Genomic DNA, 18,773 nt, shown 5'->3' with positions numbered 1-18,773 from the left:
CCTGAAAAAACCCATCTTAAAACCCACCTGGGTTTTTGACTTTTTTGTTAGTGTATTATTGGTATAACTAAGGTGATCACATTGAAAGTTATTTTTATCAGATTTTAAACTTTCTTTGGGCGAATTATACGCTTTCATGTTCAGATAGACAACAATATTCAACATAAGAACTTTATAAAGCTCTAAATGCACTGAATGAATAACTAAATAAATAAATAAATAAAAAACCTCACCTTAGCTTGAGATAATTGTAGAACAAATTAATGTGCCGATTATGCTTATAGCCTATTTGAAGTAAAGTAAGCGATTGTATATTTTAGAAAATACTTTCCGTGAATAGTGTGTTTCCTGATTCGGCGCCGCCGAGGGACGTTATAGCTCATACGTTGACGGGTTTAAGGTCATAGGTGCCGGTACTAACAGTAAATATGTAAATACATTAGTAAAACTATTAGTATTATTTCTTACCTTTGATGGTAACAAAAGTATTCAGTAAAATTTGGTTTTCCAACAACATTTAAGTTCAGTCATTTGTTGCTAGCCTTCAAATAAGCATTCTGTAGAATCAACACTAGCAGTAACGTAAAAATTCTTGTCAAAATTAAGAAGCTTAATGCTCGGAGCTCCGGAGACTACGTAACGCTTACTATTTCAAGTGCTGCATTCAAACTTCAGTATTAATGGAAGTTTCGATGTACAGTGAAGCAAGCTGCATTTTCAGGGAAAACCCGTCGTGAAAGAAGTGTTCGGGAAATTCCCGCAATTGAACCCACAAAGGATCGAAAGTGAACTTCAACAATATGACCATTTATTTTATGTTGAAAAATAAACAAAATAGACAGAAAAATAGAATATTTAAGACATTTTGATGAATCATGTCTGTTTTAAATTAATATAGCTATTTGGTATTCATATTTGGCGAACGTCACTGAAGCTCCTAGGATGACTCGATCTACATTTGTTAGTTTGTCTGCCTTTACCACACAATGTTCAACTTTCGGTCTTTTAAATTTTCAGGATACAAACCAGAGACACTCTAAATTTTCTGTTTAGATTTTGGCAGCATACTAACGTAAAATTACAAAATGGCGCGCTTTTTTTTAAAAATAGCTGATGTCCACTGGCGAAAATCCCGGGGGGATGATGGGAACATATCCCCTACAATCTTGGAACTGTCCCCCTCAATAATCCGATTGGAAATGTGTCTTTTAGGAAGAAATGTGATGATTTGTGTTCAACTGTCACAAAGGAAAGTGAGATGAAATTGATACCTCCCAGAATAAGCCTCAAATCTGACCGTCTCCCAGTGTTGAAGACAACTCTGATCCCCTACCCATGTTGTCCCGGAGTCCCACAAAGGGGACAAAATATGACGATATTATTATTGCTTTACAACTTTAAAATCAGACTGGCAACATTGAAAACTGTTTACAGGGAATGATCATATTTGGATCATCCAAACAGTTTTCAATGTTGCCAGTCTGATTTTAAAGTTGTAAAGCAATAATAATATCGTCATATTTTATGTCCCCTGTGGAGGACGCCGGGACCGACATGGGTAATTCTCCTCAGTATTGTTTTTCGCCTTCGTAAATATTTTGTACATCGCATATATATATATACAGGGTGGTAGGTAACTCCACCGACAAACTTCGGGAGGCGATTCCTTATATGAAATGAAAGAAAAAAGTTGTAATAAACATGGGATGAAAAACGTCTCCTTTCAGAGTTATGAGTCGCCGAAAATTCGAAAATTCACGTTTCGAAACGCTCTGTGTTAGAAACTTCACGACCTATCCCAAGCGGTTTAAGGAATTACAAGGGAACTAGTATGCGCTCTATCTAAATATCCATGTTCTACCGTGGTCCGTTATCGGCAAAACGAACTGTAAAAAGGAAGTTGAGGTATAGGGATAATCCTTTAAGTACTAATGGCGCGTTCGTTTCGCCGATAACGGAGGATGTTAAAACATGGATATTTAGATAGATCGCATACTAGTTCCTGTCTAATTCCTTAAACCGCTTGGGATAGGTCCTATAGTTTCTAAGGCAGAGCTTTCGAAACATGATTTTTCGAATTTTCGGCGGTTCATAACTTTGAAAGGAGACGTTTCTCGACCTATGTTTATCAGAACTTTTATCTTTCGTTTCATATAAGGAATCACCTCCCAAAGTTTGTCGGTGGAGTTACCTACCACCATGTATATATACCGTCTTACCCGTCTCCCCCAATGTTGAAGACAAATTTCCGCCGCTGCTGATATCCACGCTACAAAGCGCACCTTTAGGTCTTTCAAGTTGAAATTTTCAAAGTAGAAGCACGAGAGACTAAATTAGCTGTACATATTTTGGCGGCCTAAAGTTTCAAAATGGCAGCTATTTTTTAAAATAGCGGGTATCCATGCTACAAGGTGCAATTTTCGGACTTTTTAAGTTGATATTTTGAGGGTAGAAGCACAAGACATTCTAAATTTGCTGTATAGATTTTTTCGGAGATCCAATATAAAATTTCAAAATGGCGGCAATTCTTTGAAAACAGCAGTGAATAGAAAGTTGTTGCAAGTTCTGACAATGACACACATGAAATGTAAATCATATTTTAACATTTTTACCCCAAAGAGATTGAAATATTTCGAAAAAACCCAATTAAACCCGAAAAACCCAATAAAACCCGAAAAAACCCACATGGGCCCAGGTGGGTTGGGTTTTTTCAAAAATACCCGGGTTTTTTCAAACCCTGCATATTGGTAAGTTTCTATGCACTGCGGTCCTCGATTATTCTTTTCGTCTTGACGCAACTGTTATTCGTTTTAATAATATCGATAATTGAAATACTCCCTTTCTTCTTTTTCCTTCCACTATAACTTGTATTACGCCCCTGAAAATACATATTTTTAACAATGCTCAATAAGTTTATTTTCCTCTTTTTAATTACTTCCAAAATTATAACATGATGCGCATCCAAAAAGTAAGTTTTCCTAGGGCGGCATACTCAAAGAAGACACAGTGACCTTAAAACATGTATTGCAACAGATACACCACAGGTGATAGGACTAGGAGTGTCTATTACGCTCTTCATAACGAACCATTGGGAGGTGACCTGTTCTGGCTGGCTCTAGCATGTGCAACATATGCATTTAGCAAAATCTGTCATAACTATATTATTTAAAGTAAATTTTCTTGTTGAAAACAGGCTTCATGATAATGATGATAGTTAAATTTACTAAATCGGCCTTCTATTTGAATATTACTTTCATAAATCATGTTTAGGTCGCATTAGTTTAAGGTCACATGGACACTGCTTAAGCAAATAGCAAATCCCAGCATAAATTGCTTGCTTGCTTGTCAAATACATGAACTCAATCCTCGAACAGAAGTAAACACCTATTCCATTTTGTTAGTTATTACAGTTTTGATATGAAGACTACCTTTGTCTTTGGCACAAACCGATGTAGAAGGAAAACCAAGAAATAAGGATAAAAGAGCTAGTTGCACTGGAATTGCGAACTGATATATTGAGATTGAAGCTCGATACTGAATTCTATATAAAGGATAACAGTTTTTCTTTTGCAGGTGTGTTTGCTTTATCTTTCACTAACGTAACAGATTATTATTTAAAGACAGACACAATGAGGCTGTATTCGTAGTACGTACGCCTTTTTTGAGTGCAAGTGCACTTTCCCTCCCCTTCGTTGTTCATGATGAGGTAGCGCACTTAAGATAGTGGTTTTTACGACTTGTTCTTTCTGGGGGCGGTAAATAATGCCATTGCAGGGAGAAAATTGCATAGGGCCAGCCCTGGACCTTCTTAAGTGTCAGCCTTACACTTATGGCCGGTCCGTGTTCTCCATGCACATGGAGTGTTTATAAGGGGCTTCAAAGAAAATGCCTAAATAGGTGTCCCTTATTATTCGCTTCTTTTGTTTTGAGCCGAGTAGAGGGCTACCACCATATGTAGCGATGGTTTCAGAGCGTTATAGTGCACAGGGCAGGTGACATTACTTTTCACGATATTTACCATCGAAATTCAGATCCTTGTCATGCCATGGGATGAACTTTTGTATTCCGACATCGTAAACGTCAAGCGCCTGGGAGTGAAACCAATGTAGACAACCGTCTGCAATTGTTCATCACTGTCAAAATGCATGCCCTGGAGAAATGTCTTAAGGTGTAAGACACAAAACTAGCTTGGAGCAAGATTTGGGTTATACGGCAGGTTATAATCAATGTTCTGAAGTGGTTTCACTGGCACGTGTTTGACCACTCACCGTACATCCCGAATCTTGCTCCGAGCGATTGTCATGTCCTCTTTCACCTCAAACCATTCCTGTCCGGTAAGGATTTTGATAGTGATGATCAATCCAAAAAAAAAAAAAAAGAATGAAAGTGTATCTTTGTCCGCCATTTTTCAAGATGGTGGCCTTAGCACAAGTTGGATCAGTGAGTACTTTTAGTATATCGATGAGGAAGACAATTACAACAATCGTACTAAGAAAAAAAAAAATCAGCTCTAATTGTGTCCAAAGCAGCATATAAACGAATTCTAATTCAAGTGAGCTCTGTATACTAAAGGAGCGCATAATAAAAAAGCTAGTATATGAACAAATTAAGAATCTATGGCCATGATGTTACCTAAGCCTGAGATGGAACCACAGACTATGCCTAATACAAGGGAGGATCAGAAACTAAGGTTTCAAGGCCATTATCTCTGGAGTTTCGTGTTATAGAGGAATGAGGAGTGGGAAGTAATTTTAATACATGGAGTTGGCAACTATGCAGAGTTTCAGCCACCCACCACCTACAGCGCTAGTTGTAGTTAAACACAAATGGCGACTCGTTCGAGAAAGTGGTCTCGCGAAGAAGTCCGCTCAGTTTTTCGATTTCTGGAGGCGAAACATGTAACCGCGGCTGAAATTCACCGGCAGCTAGTAGAGGTCTACCGAGAGAGTGTAATGTCTCGTCAGCATGTCGCAAAATGGCGTCGAAAATTTGCAACTGGTAGAGAAAACGTCACCGACGAAAAGCGCAGTGGCCGACCCAGCACGGCATCAACAGATTTGAACTGTTCACGTGGAGGACATCAACCAACTTCCTTACAGTCCGGACCTTGATCGAAGTGGTTTTTACCTGTTCCCGCACTTGAAGGAACACCTCGAAGGCCGTCGCTTCGCTTTAGACGAGGAAGTGAAACACTTTGTGACAGAGTGGTTGAACACGCAAGGACATGATTTTTACCACGAGAGAATCTTCAAGTTCATCCCAAGATGCGACAAGTGCCTCAACTGAAATGGAGACTATGCCGAAAATAAGCTAATGCATGTACTATCTGTTGGCTGTATTGGTTGTATGAAATAATACATACACGTTTCACTGCAGGCTTTGTAACCTTACTTTCTGATCACTCCTCGTATGTACTATCTGTTGGCTGTATTGGTTGTATGAAATAATATATACACGTTTCACTGCAGGCTTTGTAACCTTACCTTCTGATCACTCCTCGTATGTACTATCTGTTGGCTGTATTGGTTGTATGAAATAATATATACACGTTTCACTGCAGGCTTTGTAACCTTACTTTCTGATCACTCCTCGTATGTACTATCTGTTGGCTGTATTGGTTGTATGAAATAATATATACACGTTTCACTGCAGGCTTTGTAACCTTACTTTCTGATCACTCCTCGTATGTACTATCTGTTGGCTGTATTGGTTGTATGAAATAATACATACACTTTTCACTGCAGGCTTTGTAACCTCACTTTCTGATCACTCCTCGTATGTACTATCTGTTGGCTGTATTGGTTGTATGAAATAATATATACACGTTTCACTGCAGGCTTTGTAACCTTACTTTCTGATCACTCCTCGTATGTACTATCTGTTGGCTGTATTGGTTGTATGAAATAATACATACACTTTTCACTGCAGGCTTTGTAACCTCACTTTCTGATCACTCCTCGTATGTACTATCTGTTGGCTGTATTGGTTGTATGAAATAATATATACACGTTTCACTGCAGGCTTTGTAACCTTACTTTCTGATCACTCCTGGTAAATGTGATTTTTTTTTTTTTTTAATCTGTACGCATCTCAGGAAAGAAAGGAAATAATAAATATCATCATTATGCTTGATAAACCGACAAAAATAACAGATTTCGTACCATATCAATTTCTCTATAAGTGCGAACTTAATGTATCAGTGGAAGAATATATGGTTATTCAGGGAGCAGACTGGACAGCACAGTAATTAACGCATCGGCACGTTATGCCGCATACCCTGGTTTGAATCACGGCCCAGTCGTGCAATTCTTCACTCTTTGCATATCAGATAGTATTATTATACATCAATACAGCTCTAAGGAAAGTTGACAGCAAAGAAATGTAAATTAATACTCACCAATAAACTTTCTTCTTAGAGCCATTTTTAGAAATTAAACTTAATCTGCAAGTATAGAAATAAATTTATAAGTTTACAATATGGACATGTTGATTTTATGTTGTTTGGAATAACGGTTTCTATACATTAAAAAAAAAAAAAATACATTAATTTATTTTTGTTTTCTAAAATACTAAGTGAAATTTAACTTAATACGGAATAATACACTGACCCGCCTGTAATGTTTCTTCAATACGTATTTTTTCAGCCAATATTTCAATTGAACTAGTGGTCAATCTCTCTCTCTCTCAGGGTAAAGGAGTTAAATTATTTTCCTATGCAGATCTTTACATAATTCTTACAACTACTAATATGCGTCTTTATACAAAGTATGTATCTTACCAGTTTAGAAGGACGCACAGTAATAAAATTTCTTTTACTACGTACCACTGTTGTCAGAACTATTTGAAGATCTGCATAGGAAAATCATGTAACGCCTTTGTCCTGAAAGAGACTGACCACTAGTTAAATTGAAATATTGGCTAAAAATGCGCACTGAACGAACAGTACAGGAAAATCAGTACATTGTTATTGCTGCAAATGTGTTCCATGTACTCTACACGTAATTAATACAGAACATTTTTATTGAATAAAATATTGTAAACGTATATTTTTAATTGGAAAGAATTAAAACTTCGCTGAAAATAATAAACCACATACTTTATTTGTATTAATAACAGTAAGTATTTCATATAGAGATAAAATTACCAATTACTACAACCATGACATGTGAAAATACACACAACTTTTCAATATATAAAAAAAGAAAACCGGTAGCCAAAATCCATGAACTTTCTTTTTTTCGTTCTATTTTCAGATTTCTGTAGTTGTACATACATTTGAATCTCATTGTATTATGATTATTATCTTCCATAATCAATCATAATCTTACCATTCGCCAAATACTCGAAAAGAAGTTGAAATACAATACCCCGGTACATCAACTATTTATTGATTTTAGAAAGGCTTACGACTCGGTTAGGAAAGAAACATTATACAATGTCCTTACAGAACTTGGAATACCGAGAAAACTAATTAGATTAATTAAGATATGTTTAAATGAATCCCAAAAGTGAGTCCAGGTAGGAAAATTTTTGTCCACGAGCTTTCACGTCCAAAATGGCCTGAAACAAGAAGATGCGTTGTCGCCATTATTATTCAATTCTGTCCTGGAATACGCTATAAGGACAATCAAAGATAGCAACCAGGGTCTAAAGTTGAACGGTATTCACCAGGTTATGGCATATGCTGATGATGTAAATTTAATAGGGGATGACCGGAAAACAATAGAAAGAAATGCAGAAATTTTATTAAACGCTTGCAGGACACATTTAGAAGTAAATACAGAGAAAACTAAATACATGGAAGTGTCGGGATCGTAATACAGCAAATTATAAAATTAAAATGAAATTTTTGAGTTTTACGTCCCACAGTTATGCCGGTTAGGCTAAAGGAGACGGTGATGATGAGTAATGAATGAAATGGTGGAATGAAGAAAGTGGGAGGAAACAGGGGAACCCCAAGGAAACCCACACGCACGGTGTTTGACCACCACAAATTTCACTTGGTGGGGGCTGGGATCGAAACCGGGACCCCAAGCACCAGAGGTGAACGCTCTACCACTGAGCCACCGCAGCCCCTACAGCAAATTATGGATGCGTTAAAATATTAAATAATACTTTTGATAAAGTGGATACTTTCAAATATCTAGGATAATATTAACAGACGAGAATCATATTCACGAGGAAATTAAATGTCGACTAAAAGCGCGGAATTCATGTTATTCAGTTCAAAATCTCTTGTCGTCGCGAATTCTGTCGAGGAATTTGAAGCTTAAAATATATAAAACGATAATTATGCCTGTTGTTCTATATGGTTGCGAAACATGGTCGCTTACTCTGAAAGAAGAACATAGACTGAAAGTATCTGAGAACAAGATCCTGATACGAATATTCGGACCCAAGAGGAACGGGAATGGGAGATGGCGGAAACTTCATAACGAGGAACTACATATTTATACGGTTTACCAAATATTGTTAGGGTCATCAAGTCTAGGTGGGCAGGTGATGTAGCTAGGATGGAAGAAAGTAGAAACGCTTTCAAAGTCTTGACTGGAAGACCCATCGGAAAACGACAATTAGGAAGACCTAGGCGCAGATGGAAGGATAATATTAAGATGGATCTCGCAGAGATAGGATTACAAAGTAGAAACTGCATCCAGTTGGCTAATGATAGAAGTCAGTGGAGAGCTTTTGTGAACGCGGCACTGAACCTCCGGGTTGCATAAGACATAGAGTTAGTTAGTTATCTTCCATAATCGAAATAACAGAACAGAAACGAGATTTTACTTATTTTGACGTTAAATTTATTTATTTCGGAATTCGATTTAAATCAGTGATTTTTATTAAAAGAATCAAATGATTTAAATCAAACTACCCTGTTGCCCAGCGCGGAACATTTGCAATGATGTACACAAGTTAATGAGCATGATGTTTTGTACCCTTTCGTTATGTTTTTTCGTAGGATTGTGCAAAAACTTATATGGAATGACCCCTATAAACTGTAAAACATGTTGCAATCGTTTCTAATGGTGTTCTTAAATGTAACCGGAACAGTTAATGAAATCTAAAAAAGTTTTGGCGCACCACCCGAAATAATTATCGAAACATTACAAGATTTTCCTCTTATTGTTCTTCAAAAGATTTCCGGCCGGCGACATGGCATTTTGGCATAGATAAAATTCAAACCAACATGTGTTAGTTGGGCACTAAAAAGCACCAATGTAATCCAAACGAATCAGGGCAGGGCGAAACTAGTTGACCCGTGCCATAGTGCACGTGTGCGTCCGAAGAGAGCAGGTGCGTGAATGACCGTGTGTATAAGTAAGGGTAGTGCAAACAACTGATTTTGGCAATGACACGAGTTTCAACAGCACTTGTCATGCTTTTACATTAGTAACGCTCCACTTGTATACATACGATGCAGCCTCTGTATACTGTGCAGAAATACACCGCTGTTGGAGAATAGGGGCCATGTTCAGTTGAAGGGATCCAAAAGTACGTAAAAAAATAAAAGATCTACAGGAGAAATAAGTTGAAGTAATGGAATCGTAATTGATTTGTATCATTTGAAAATAGAATCTTGCTACAAGCGGTTGAAATGAGAAATGCAAAACGCTCCAGAGACTATATGGGCCTACCGAACGCGTACATAAGAGAATATGAATACAAATATGCAAGTAGTTAACTCTAACGGACGCTACCTAACCTAATATTAACAGAAAAAGCGAAATATAATTATTTCTTGAAAATAAGGCGGGATAAAATAGTATCTAGCAGTTATTTTTCATATGCACTCACATTATTTTATCCGTCGTAAAGCAGTTTAAGATTTTACACAAGTAACCCTACTCTTGTAAACCTGAAATACAAATGTATTACTTTGCACTTAATTCTGTCGCTTGTTGAAAAGGTTCAGATTTACTGTACGGATCCACATATTTGTGAAATTTTTCAGAACAAATATGTTATATTTTAAAAGATAAGTCTTTAAATAATATAAATCTGCTGTGTTCTTACCAGTGAGACGCGTATATATGTAAAAATACATTAATAAAATTGTACCTTGTTAAGCATGGATTCGCCCATAAGGTAGGTAATAAACACCTTATACAAAATGAAGTGAATTGAAATATCTGTAGTCAGTGTGCTAACTCATGGTGCAAAATTATACAAATATCAGAGAGTTAAAGAACCAACATGTAAGCAATGAAAATATATCGGGATATTACCTATAACGTTTTAGTAACGTAAAATACATAATTTAACACGTAAGCTAAGTGTTTTTATGCCATATAATTTTTTGCGCTATACTCGTTTATGTGTATACTAACCATCGCTGGCTCGCCTGCTCCTTACAAATGCACTCCCACGGTAGCGCTAGTGCCCCCCTTCCCAGCGCTGCTGCGCTCCTGCCCAAACTTTGTTAGGATTCGTGGTTTTAGTGTCCATCTAGCATAAGTTGGTTAGTGTCTTCTCCACAATAGTTCTTATCGTGTACGTACAGTGAAGCTCTCCTAAAGTGAATCTGTATAGAGGAACGCACGTCCACACTCCAAAAATCATTGTTAAAAAAACAGAGGCGATCTATTGAAAAAGTAGTAGATATGCGTCTCAGAGATATATGCAATAAAAAATCTGCACCGTATTCTTATAAATATTTGGGTTATGTTTAGCAGAAGGGGTCCAGAAGAACGTAAAAAACACAAAAATGTATAGGAGAAATGGCTGATACAAGTACTTAGAACTAACATAAAGTATCCAAATCTAACTTAACCTAACCTGAACTAAGGCATGTATTCCGAAGTTGGGCGTCCGCTTTCGCCACGTTTTTTCGCTGTTATCTCCTTTTCACACTTTCAACAATTTGTTATTAGGTTCATTAATCCGTGCTCTTTACAAACTTTTAAAAGATTTTGCTCGTTATCAACGTATTGCTTCACAAATGTTAAAACTGTTAGTTAATTCCCCTTGTACATTCGCCATGTTGATAACATAAATGCTCGTTTCTTTCCCACAATGCAACTGTTCAGTTACCTTGCGCCAAGTAGTTCCCTCCGCTCACCGTATAGTGCCATGTTTATAACCGCTTATATATAAGAAATAAACAGATTTTTCGAGACTCTTATATATTATCAAGCACACAAATGATCAAAGTATCCATATCTTTCCTGTAAATTTTAAAAATTTTGCTGGAAACGGAGGCCCAACTTTGGAATTTAACCCTGAACTAATCTTAATCGAAATAAGTGAAATTCTATTTCGTTTTGGAAAATTATGCTGGGCCTTTACACTAACATAATCTATCATAAACTTACCTAATCTAGTCACCTAAACTAACCTAATGTGAACAGAAATTGTAACATCTTTTGGAAACAATTGCTGAATCTCTTCTGGTAAACATTAACCAAATATCTTTCCATGGGCATAGTTTTGGATTTGGAGGGCCAAAGTATTTTGCTTAAGTTTCCTCCTTTCTTGCTACATTTTTCTGCATTTTTGATGGGTTAGATTAGGTCAATTTATGTTAGGATTTTTGGATTTGACGGGCAAGACTAATTTGCCTTAAATTCGTACTTCCCTTCTATAATTTGTTTTTGATGGTTTAGGCTAAATTAGGTTATGTTATGTTAGTACTTAGTAATTACCCTTACGTAAGATAAACCCATTTCTTTTGTAAACATGTTTCTTTACTAGATTTTGTCTTCCCAGTTCCAAAACTATCTCCTTTCCAAACAGAATATTGCATTTTACCGATAAATTTTGCAAAATGTCTAGACATGTGCAGCATCGTTTTCTTTACCTTCTAAGTATAAAAAAAATGCAGGGGTAGCTTTGGCGTACCACATTTTACAAACTTTAGAGGTAAAATTCCATACTTTGCATGAAAAGACATGCTTATAAGGAAGAAAGGCTGATATTTAGTATCTCCCCGAATCTTGCACATATAAGATTTACAGTGTGTTACTTACAAAATATAGCTGAGCTAGGGACAGCTAGCGAAGGTAGTTAGAAGCCGCCAAGACCCTTGTACTTCTACCTTTATCACAATTTGGACAAAACCAAGGTACTCGGTTCTTGAACCATGAAAGGAGTCGAGGGAAATACTAATGTCATCCCGAAGAAATTTCTGCAATGACAAAATTAAATACAAAGTAATACATTTGTATTTTAGGTTTACGAAGGATAAAATACGTGAGTTCATGTGAAAGATGCCTCTATTAAATGCTATTTTCACCGGCAGCACATTTCTGCAGCTTACAAAAAGTGTACGTTACTAGTATAAAGCCATGACGGTAAATGTTCCGTAAAGGGGGTCCAGTGCCTTTGACACTTCTTTCTATTGATTTTCGTTTGATTACATAATATAACGTTATATTAGGTTAGGTTAGGTTAAGTTAGGTCAGGTTAGGTTAGCTTAGCTTAGTGTAAGGGGGTCCAGTGTAGTTCTGGACCCCCTTAACGGAACATGGACCGCCATGACAAATGCTATTGCAACGTGTACCATTACCAAAACCCAATTCTTTCCACTAACTTTTGCGCGCTTGCTCCCGTTTAGACGCATCGCCGTTCTATAGCGCGGCTTAGGTAGCATTCATGGTTTCTCGTGCCCACCTCGCACAAATGTCTTTTTTGCACTGTACCGTAGGTTTTACTCGACTCATTCGGAATACTTATATGCTTATCGTAAAAGAAATGTAATTTTTCAACAATTATTTCTGGTGTCCCCTAGAATTTTATCTATGCCAAGTGGGATATTTTCATGGCCAGTGGAAACCTTTTAGCGAATAAGAAGAAAATTAGTAATAGAACTTTAATTTTTCAAGAATTCTTTCTAGTGGTGCTTCGAAAGAAACATGTACGAGTAAAAATAATTTACCTTCTATTATTTAAATGTCCCTGCAATATTTATACACTTAGATAGCTACGTTATGTACTTCAAACGAGATCATTAAGCACGGAGCAGAATGCGAAGGTTTTCTTCAGAAAATTTCCCTCTACTGATACAAAATTTTCCCTTCACTTATCAAATTTTCAATAATTTGTTCACTATGCAATTTTTATGACAGAAATTATGTAATAAGATTAATTTAGCTATATTAGAGGAAGTGACATTTACATTTTTTATTTATTTACTTTTTACTTCTAATTTTTTTTCACTTTTTAACAAAAAAAAATATGTATACGCAAATACACCCAGCCAACAATGGGAGCAAATTATGCTATTTTGAACAGACACACATACACGCAAACTGTTGCTACAATGTATGCTGTTGTTATTGTACTGGTTTATTTCCGAACAAAGAATGATTTTAAGCATTTATATTTGTCAATCAATCAGCGCGAGATTTCCCTACATTTTCACGCTTTACCGTCTAATTCCCTTTTCCCCTTTTCTGCTAAATTTACCTATGTAATTTCCCGAAATTAGGGAAATTTCCCTCAAACTACGAACACTGGCATGGACGTGGAACACATGATCACAGATCACATTAAACCTTGTCGTCTTCTTCTTCTTCTTGAGGGTGTATTTACGAGTTGCAAACTCTTGACATCCACTTTGGAAAGACTTGCTAGAAAGAATTAGCGGTCTTTAGGGAAATCACATTGATAAAAAATTAAATTTTATTGCTAGGAGCTAAGGCAAAAAAAGTAGAGATGCACAAAAGCCGGCTTTTTTTGAATCGATGGTTTTTTGCACATAAAAAGCTGCCTTTTTTGGAAAAAAAAGAGAATTTTGGAAATTTTGGCTTTTTTCATTTTCATGATTTTTCTGTTTAAATAGCTTTATTATAGTATACTCTAAAGTTAAATAAGATTTCATGACGTGAATGCCATATTTCGCTCTGGAATTCACCAATATGATGGATGAAGCACATGGTTTATGAATTAAAGTAAGCATAAAGTACGTAGTATTTAAAGGCAATTTTAGAAGCTATTTGACTTTATTTTAACTTCTGAATTATCGACATCTTTTTCTTCTCTAGATAATTTCTTTTGAGTCATCCGTGTTTCATATCTTGGAGCTTAGAACCCTAGCTTCTAGCACATAATTAAATTTATGTTTTTCAGTATATCCATCAGAGCATACTTCCACATTTCCGTTATACTCTAGCTGTGCAATGATTTAACAATAATCTTCCTGACACTACCTTGAATACCATTTGATAGAAATAATCAGTATCGGATTTAGAAAAATATTTGGGAGGGTTTTTTCTGAATAATGTTTGTTTTTTCTAAAAATTCCCAACTTTTATAAGAGGAGCTTAAGTTTATGAGTACAGTCATAATAATATTTCGTTTCGTTTGTATATTCCGCTATAATCTTTCAGATACAACCTTGAAGACCATTTTATATGGCGGATTTAGAAAAGTATTTTGGAAGGGGCTTTTTTTTTATTAATGCTTAGTTTTTCTAAAAATTCGTTGTTTTTTTTTTATTATTATTATTTGAAGACAGCTTGAAGTTTGAGTAAAGGCAAAACTAATATTTAGTTTGTTTTTGAAATTCCGTAATTTCAGAGTAGAGTCTTCAGTCCGAAAGACACCCCCACCCCTAACCCTCTTTGCAAATCCATCACTGCTGGTAATTAGTAATAACAAAGATTTAAAAACGATTAGAAAGGAAGTCGCCCAGGACACACAGTACACGCACTATCTCTACATTCACAGATGGGATTAAGAAAACTTTTGTCAAAATGGTCGAATGCGGGGTTGAATCCCGGACTTCACGATAGAAGCACAAAAGCTAACCACTCACTCATGTTTGTTGTGCTTAACTTAAATGTATTCTCTCTCTCTCTCTCTCTTTCTCTATGGCCACAAAAGCTCTCCATTGACTTCTGTCCTTATCCAATTCAATCCAGTTTCTACTCTGTATTCCTATTTCTACTATATCCATTTTAATATTGTCCTCTTATCTGGGCCTAGGTTTTCCTAATGGACGTTTCCCGATTGGATTTCCAGTTAAAACTTTGAAAGCGCTCCTACTTTCTTCCATTCTGGCTACATGACCTGCCCACCTGAGCCTCCTAGACTTGACGACCCTAACAATGTTTGGTAAACCATATAAATTATGTAGTTCCTCGTTATCAAGTTTCCACCATTCCCCATTCCCGTTCCTCTTGGGTCCAAATATTTGTCTCAGAATTTTATTCTCAAATAATTTCAGTCTGCGTTCTTCCCTCAGCGTAAACGACCATGTTTCACAACCATAAAGCATAACAGGCATGATTATCATTTTATATATTTTAAGCTTTAAATTCCTTGACAAAATTCGCGACGACAAAATATTTTGAACTGAATAATAACAAGAATTTCCTGATTTCAGTCGACATTTAATTTCTTTGTGGGTATGATTTTGGTCTGGTAATACTGATTCAAGATATTTGAAAGCATCCACTGTGTCGAAAGTATTAATTGATATTTTAACGCACTCATAATTTGCCATATTACGATCCTTGTGAATTTCCTTGTATTTAGATTTCTCTGCATTTACTCATATCCCTGCAAGCGTTTAATAAAGCCTCTGCATTTCTTTCGATTGTTCTCCTATTAGATTTCCATCATCAGTATACACCATAACCTGGTGAACACCATTCAACTCTAGGCTCTGGTTCCTTTCTTTGATTTTTCTTATAGCGTACTCCGGAACAAAGTTGAATAATAACGGCAATAACGCATATCCTTGTTTCAGGCCAATCTCGACGTGGAAGCTCGCAGTTTTCTACTTGGATTTTACTCTGGGATTCATTTAAACACTTAGTAAATCTAGCTTTTTCTGTATTCCAAATTCTGTAAGAATGTTGTACAATGTTTCCCCCTAACCGAGTTGTGAGCCTTTCTGAAATCAATAAACAGTCGGTGTACTGGGTAATATATTCCCATTTCTTTTCGAGTATTTGTCGAATGGTAAATATCTGATCGATTTCAACTAAATACACACTGATAATCTCCAATAATTTCATCTGTGTATGGGGTCAATCTTATTAATAGAATGTTGAGAAATGCCTCGATAATTATTACAATCAATTTTGTCTCCTTTCTTGTGAATTGGAACAGTGATTGATTCTTCCACTCTTTTTAAATGTATTCCATATTTTTTTTCTTTTTGGTAAAAAAAAAAAAAGTTTAGTGACTATATGTTGAATTTTCTTGTTAAAAATTCAGAAACCTTCAGGACGGGGTAAATCGTGATGGTGGTTATATATTCTACAGCCTAGGAAACCATACGCTCAGATGAACCGTCTATTACGTATATGATCCATGAACAGAAAATTCGATACTTTCCCGATTCTGAACAAGCTTAAGGAACAGTCAGTGCATTACTGAATTTGGAGCGTTACCGACTTTGCAGATCCGAAGCACCTGATAGGTGGTAACAGATTATTACGTTTGTGATCAATCAATGAAAAATTTGTTCGAAATATTCATACAATGTATATGAAAGTTAAAACTTAACTGAAAAATTTCAAGAATGTACAGAGCTACCCGAAACGAAGCTCTTGATGTGCATATTTCTCTCATGTTTTTTTTTTTATTTATTTATTTTGCTTCAAAAAGAGGGTGTGTGATATTTTGAAGTAAAAATACTACATACAATTTTGCTAGTTATTTATGTTTCATTTTTAAGTACTTATTGTATATAAGAGGCTAAAATATTATTACATATATTGGTTAATCCTTTGGAATTCATAATGTAAAAATGTTAAGAATTTAAAAAAAATCTTTTTGAAGTTCATGGTTTATTTTCGAGGTTTCATATTATTATCTGCATCAACCACTAATTAAACGAGTTTCTTTGTTGTAGAGAAGCGAAACAAAGTCTGCATTATCAGTTTAAAGCAAAATTTTCAAAAAAGCCCAACATTTCCCAAGCAAAAAAGCAAAGCAGAAAAAACCGAGTTTTTTTTCAAAAAAGCCGATTTTTTTCCGAGCCCTTGCATCTCTACAGAAAAGCTTCCCTTTTCCGATGTACAATTGTATGAATCAGCTTTCTGAAGTTGTATTGGAGCTTTCTCCCCCTTGCTTGTAGCGATTATACTCACTTTTTTCTCTTATAGATATGGCTTTCCCAAAGAACCGCCCAAAGTTGTTAAGTTGGTGTGAAAATATATCCGCCAGAAGTGCGTAATTTCCAATGGATAAAAAATTATTTAAAAATAAAAACTACAAAACCTAGTTAATCAAAATAATGATGTAATTTCAAATTTTGCTTGACGGAGTACAAGACCCTCCGATATACCGGTAAGTAGAATTTTATGTTTTTCGTTGGTGTATTATTATCCTATTAACTAAATTGTCCATAAACCTCAAGTTCGAGAGTCAACTTGCTTCCTGCAGCCCAATGTGACGCCTCTGATTTAAAAGGTGACTTAAATAAATCGATTCTGGAATGCAAAATGTTCTCATTTTCATGTTCCACAACCCGATAATCAGGGAAGATTTCTTTTAAGAAGTGTTCGAGATTCAGAAGAGATGGTATCGGTCAGAGGGACGTTGGGAAAATACGTTTGAGGAGGGTTTTCATACTGTAACACATCAAGAATCTGCAACGTCATTTGAAGGTAATTTGTGCGTGCTTTGTAGTACATATCATTTGAACATTTATGGATGCTTGCCGGCCAAGTTGAGATACATTTCATGGATCGCACTGCAACGATCCACAATGGTGATTTCACGTCGACGGAGGACATGATAAATAAACCATAGCAGCAAAGCATCTTCTAAATGTTTTGGAAACCATCCTGGACTTTGATAAGATTCAACTACGGTCCTGGCCGTTTATTATTGTCGTCACAGATTAGTTTTTCCTCTGAAGTGAAACTCGATTTAGGAAACTTATGGTTTTCCTTTACACTGAGGTAACTTCTCACATTCTTGGCGATTATTCTTGGCAGCAAAAACGAGTCCAACTTTTGTCGTCACCTATTGCACGGGGCCGTCATTTGCATACACCTAATAATAGAAAAAGTGTATATGACAATGTTATAGAACGTGGGAAGTAAAGACCACAAACGGAAAATAGGTCGATGGACAGGGATATATTTGGAGAAAGGTAAAAAGTAAGTTGAAAAAGGTGGAAGTATATAATACTCAAAATGGAGCGAAGAAAGTAAATGTATCATAGATTGCACGGAACCGACGAAGGACAGTAGTATAGTGTGTGCGTAACTTGTGTGCAACTGTACGAACTTTTTCGAGGGTTCGCTTCCACGATGTTTTTGAAGAGCTGATCTGAACATTATGTTGGTCAGTGTACATGGAACTCACAACTCACCTGCTGTGTCATTGGGACGAGACTTGAAAAACTAATGTCGAATGATGTATTCATTCGCTTTTCCTGGCTTTTTCTTTCTAATGGCTGTACGGAATGTCCAAGTTTGAATCTTTAAAAAAAGTTCCACTTCCAATTGTGTGTTCCCCACAGTGAACTTTCATATATCCTGTTCAGCAACGAGCTGTCTCCTGTCCTTTCCATTCTGTTTGGTACATGACCTTAGTCCATGTCTGTGTTGTATTGCTGAGGTGGGTTTCCCACCAGAGATGAAATTAGACACTTCATTTGTACCAACCTAATAATAGAAAATGTACGCGTGGCTATGTTATAGAACGTGAGAAATAACAGCCACAATTAGAATAGATAACAATGTATTTCTGGAAAAGGAAAAAGTGTTGGAAAAGGTGGAAGTGTGTAATATTCAAAATGGAGCGAAAGCAAATGTATCATAGAACAGAATATAAAATTTTTATTGCTGTCAAACATATAACTAGATAAT

At 36.1% G+C, this 18,773-nt stretch overlaps 1 protein-coding gene across 2 annotated transcripts in view; it reads right to left on the bottom strand.

Moving 5' to 3' along the window:
- The window catches only part of LOC145683424 (deoxyribonuclease TATDN1), a 28,254-nt gene extending 15,266 nt beyond the window's left edge, over positions 1–12,988 (bottom strand). The window contains exons 1-3 of one of the 2 annotated variants that reach the window (XM_081754765.1): positions 12,875–12,983; positions 11,967–12,124; positions 6,398–6,442 (exon numbers count right to left, since the gene is read on the bottom strand). In XM_081754765.1, the coding sequence (XP_081610891.1) occupies positions 6,398–6,422 (25 nt within the window). In that variant the 5' untranslated portion in view covers positions 6,423–6,442; positions 11,967–12,124; positions 12,875–12,983. Of the gene's footprint in view, positions 1–6,397; positions 6,443–11,966; positions 12,125–12,874 lie in introns of both variants that reach the window. The other variant, XM_081754760.1, reaches the window with a different exon arrangement.
- Positions 12,989–18,773: the final 5,785 nt, after the last annotated feature.

The sequence above is a fragment of the Thermobia domestica genome, chromosome 1, assembly GCF_964235325.1.
Source record: "Thermobia domestica chromosome 1, izTheDome1.hap1.1, whole genome shotgun sequence".
NCBI classification, from domain to species: Eukaryota; Metazoa; Arthropoda; class Insecta; order Zygentoma; family Lepismatidae; genus Thermobia; species Thermobia domestica.
Note: the sequence above shows the minus strand (reverse complement) of the source record. Positions and strands in the feature narration are given on the sequence as shown.